The 3,962-nt window shown below is 35.3% G+C and overlaps 1 protein-coding gene across 1 annotated transcript in view; it reads right to left on the bottom strand.

Moving 5' to 3' along the window:
- Positions 1-482: 482 nt before the first annotated feature.
- Positions 483-3,962, bottom strand: part of LOC141436068 (dnaJ homolog subfamily C member 21) — a 5,013-nt gene continuing 1,533 nt past the window's right edge. Inside the window, exons 3-7 of the mRNA XM_074098910.1 lie at positions 3,812-3,959; positions 3,042-3,256; positions 2,148-2,372; positions 1,419-1,769; positions 483-1,174 (exon numbers count right to left, since the gene is read on the bottom strand). Coding sequence (XP_073955011.1) covers positions 635-1,174; positions 1,419-1,769; positions 2,148-2,372; positions 3,042-3,256; positions 3,812-3,959 — 1,479 coding nt within the window. The 3' untranslated portion in view covers positions 483-634. The remainder of the gene's footprint in view (positions 1,175-1,418; positions 1,770-2,147; positions 2,373-3,041; positions 3,257-3,811; positions 3,960-3,962) is intronic.

Here is a 3,962-nt window from a genome sequence, read left to right as displayed (position 1 = left end):
TTAATGCACGGAACCCTCAACTTAATTGTAAATGTAGTCCATAATTGATCATAATCCATACTGTTGTTTGATTACCAAGAAAGCCTTTTGTTAAAACGGAACTACTTACCTTCAACTTAAAACCTATACTGCTGTAAATTGATCCTCAGCTATTGGTCAATGTCAAAGATATTATTGTGCACAACTTGGTGTGTAGTATGTTTTACACCTGTATGAATGTGTATGTTATATTTACATTTTGTAAGAAAAATGTGCTTTAGTTTTAAAAGGGTTACAAATGTTATGTTTCCAATGTTGTCTTGGATATGGATTTTTTGTTGACTAACTTTAGTGCAAACACAAAATAAAATGTAGTTTTACTGAATGTTTAATGTCTGTGTAGATTTTGTAGCTAAAGGAAATGTGTTACATATAAGTACAATGTTATTTTAGAAGTATTAATGCAAACCAAAAAACCCAGTACCTCAAATAAAACAACTGTATTGATGCATATTTAAATTTAATGACAGTGATCATAGTTTTAATTTAATAAATATGTAGATTGATAGTCACTTTTAGAGAGTTAAATAAATCACAATGATTTCCAATGCATTAATTATTAATACTTTCCATCCTATCTAAATTGATTGCACATTTACCTATTAGACCTCTTCCCTTTTTTAGTTTGAGTGAAACTAGTTTGCGGGAGGGGTACAGAGTGTCCCGTCTTTTTTAAGTGCTCGAACAATCTATTCTTAGACGGAAAGTCTGTTTCACACACTGCACACCGTAAATTGAGTGCTGTGCTTGAATCTTCAGTTTCCGTAGTTCTAGGCCGTACTGGTTTACGTTCCATTTGTTTCTTAGGCTTTACATTTCTTTGCATTTTGTGTAGTGCAGGTTTGTCGTGGGGCAAGGCGGCTTCTCCTAATGCGTCATCTGTGGGGGTTGTGCTGGAGACTTCATAGAGATTTTCAGTAGATGTTTGCGACTGCGATCCCTTTTTGAGATTTGCCTCCTTCTTAGCCTGTATCTGGCTCTTGAGCATGTTGAATTTCTTGGCTTTCCGGCTGCGCGCAGGGCCTTCTATTTCGTTGAAGCTCATTTCGTCGTGGCTGTCGTTGCCCTCACTCTCTGGCATTGGTATGAAGGATTTTTTCTTGTTCTTCTTTTTTTTATGACTTTTTGGCAGAGCCTGTAAACGAAATACAAAATAATGAGGGGAGAATAGAATCAACGCATAAACACTTAACTTTGTCCTGGTATAACAAACAAAAGCAAGATATCAAGAAACATTTTTTTTACACCTTTACCACACAAATTGTAAAGTTGCGTAAATTAACGAATTTGAATAATCATTAGTTTGTAAAGTTTCATAGTAAACTGGACATAATATAGCAGTCACAATCACTGAACTCAAATCCTACAAAGGTACTAACCTGTACTTTATCAGAATCATCACTTAGCGTCTCTCTGATGTCATGATCTTCAATATCAGACGTGGAGTTTGGGTGATCCCCCTCATCTTCAGTCAACCCATTGACTTTGCCCTTCATGACTTCTATAGCAGGCTCCATTTCAACAATATTTTCTTGCTCGTCATTGTCTGATATCACAACATTGTCCTCCAACACCATGTTGGAGACATTTTCTTTGTGTTTCTTGCTGTTCTCATGGTTTTCGAATGACTTGACGTTTTTAAATAGTTTGTTGCATGCTGAGCAGTACAGGTTTTTGATACCTGCTTTTGATTTTGAAGGTTTGGCTGTTGCTTTTGATGCTTCGCTGGCCTGTAATTTATGAAGTTGTCAGTAAAATGAAATGACTTTTTGGTTTTTTATTGACAGATTCAGAGAGAAAGGTGTTTTTTTTCTAATCAAGCTGTAGAGGTTTTACTATTGCACATTATCTCTAGTTTATCTATCAACATTTTCATATCAGTTTCAGTGTTTAAAAAAATATAATGCATTATTTAAAAGCAGATAGAAGTCTAGATGTCTCATATGTAATGGAAAGGGATGCAATCTCCAAGCCAAAATTTGTCACACTACATAAATTTTTTACAAGCTTGTAAGTACTTAACTTGGTACTAGTTGGGTGCTTAAATTTGTATTTAAGTTCATATTTATTATATTTATAGGCTCATGATAGTCATGATTAATTCCTACCTCTTCAGTCTTGGAGCTCTCTTCATTGCTGCTTTCCATCCCGCCTTCGCTGATAGTATCATCATCAGAAGAGAGGCCAAACTCCTCGGCCAACAAGGACTCAATCTCACTAAGCTTCTTCTGGTAGTCTTCACTCTGCATGAAGGAGCTTTCGCCTTCTTGTTTCTTTGCCTCTTCAATTTCCTTCTGTCTTTGTATGATTCTTTCCCGTCTTAATTGCTCTGCCTGAAAGTAAGATTAAAATATTATAATAAACTAGTGTTTACCTGCGGATTCGCACGCGTAAATCATTAGATCCTGCAATTGAATTTAATTTTCAGGGATTTTACTTAATTCCTGTAGGAATTTCCAAAAATTGCATTGTAGTCTTTATTGACTTTGCATTATAAACAACAGTGCCAATTTTTATGACTTCATACCTAGCGGATGCGATTTCGACATTTTATCCTGACCCTGTGGGAGTATTGGGATAAAAAGTAGTCTTATGATGTGTTATTTCAGATGTCCAGCTATCTAAATTCCAAATTTCATTCAGATCTGTCCAGCCGTTTTAGATTGAAGGAGTAATAAACACAAACACACACACACACACACACATACTCACAAACTTTTTTGTATGATTATGATATTAATTAGTTGGCTGTCATACATAACTATTTTGCTTTAAAGAAGGGAGCTTGTAACTGTGGAGCAACTCAAACTATCTTTAATAGCTTCAATATTGTTCAGGATAAACTACAATCATTTACTTTGATAGTTCGCCACCACACATGGAAGAAAGGACACTACTAGTTATTGTTGTCAGAGGCATAGAGAAGATTTTTGTACATACCTTCATTTTGGCGTTCTAAAAGTTGTTTAAAATTAAACCAAACCAAAACTAGAAAAACAGACCTTTTTTTTATTCTCTTCAGCCTTCTCTTGCAGTTGCCGGGTGTGCTCGATGACTCTCTTGTCCTTCCTCCTTACGAAGCTGACCAGCCTCCGTATCTCCTCATTCCGTTCTTTCCTTGCTTTCTGACGGATCTTGTTGTTTTCCTTCTCCATCAGTTTGATCACCCTACGGTTGTCACCCTGCTGTATCTCATATTGGTCAAGCCATACAAAACCTGAAATGGAATTTTTAAATTTCAATAATCATCATAATCATCATCATACATGGGCACAGGCCTCCTCTCAGAACGAGAGAGCTTTTGCTTCACAGGTTTAGATTTCAATAATGGCTTCAAATATTTATTTTATATACATATTTAGCTAGTTTCATAAAAATTGGTTCAGCCATTTTTGAGATATTGAATTTTCATGATAATGGCAGCTTTTTTAATTTTTCTATGTTGATTAGAGCTATTTTTTACCCAACTGCAAGGACAGTTATTATGCTTTTCGCACGTATCTTGTATTTATCACTTGTCATTCATTTTGTTTTAACTTTCTGGGTTAGTAAAAGAACTTATCCCCATTAGAATTTACTTCTACTTGGACATTTTTTTATATTTTCCCATTGTTCAGACTATTTGATTTTTAAGAAATGAAAGTATCTCCTCTCCATCTAAAACAGTCAAGATATTTTAATTATTCACACAAAAATTAAACAGGGGTGAACTGAATGAGAGAGACTTTCATGGCTTTGCTTAAAGTACCTATATAATAACATCAAAACTTACTTTTATTTGTAGAAAATGACATCCAGAAAGCGTAGAATTCATGAACTTCTTCATATGGAGTTGAAGAGTTGCCGAATTTGGGGATAGAGGCTGTGTCTTCGGGATCATCCAGGAAGTCAGTTTCCTCAGCTGCCAGCTTGGAGAATACCTA

Source organism: Choristoneura fumiferana, chromosome 16, assembly GCF_025370935.1.
Source record: "Choristoneura fumiferana chromosome 16, NRCan_CFum_1, whole genome shotgun sequence".
NCBI classification, from domain to species: Eukaryota; Metazoa; Arthropoda; class Insecta; order Lepidoptera; family Tortricidae; genus Choristoneura; species Choristoneura fumiferana.
Note: the sequence above shows the minus strand (reverse complement) of the source record. Positions and strands in the feature narration are given on the sequence as shown.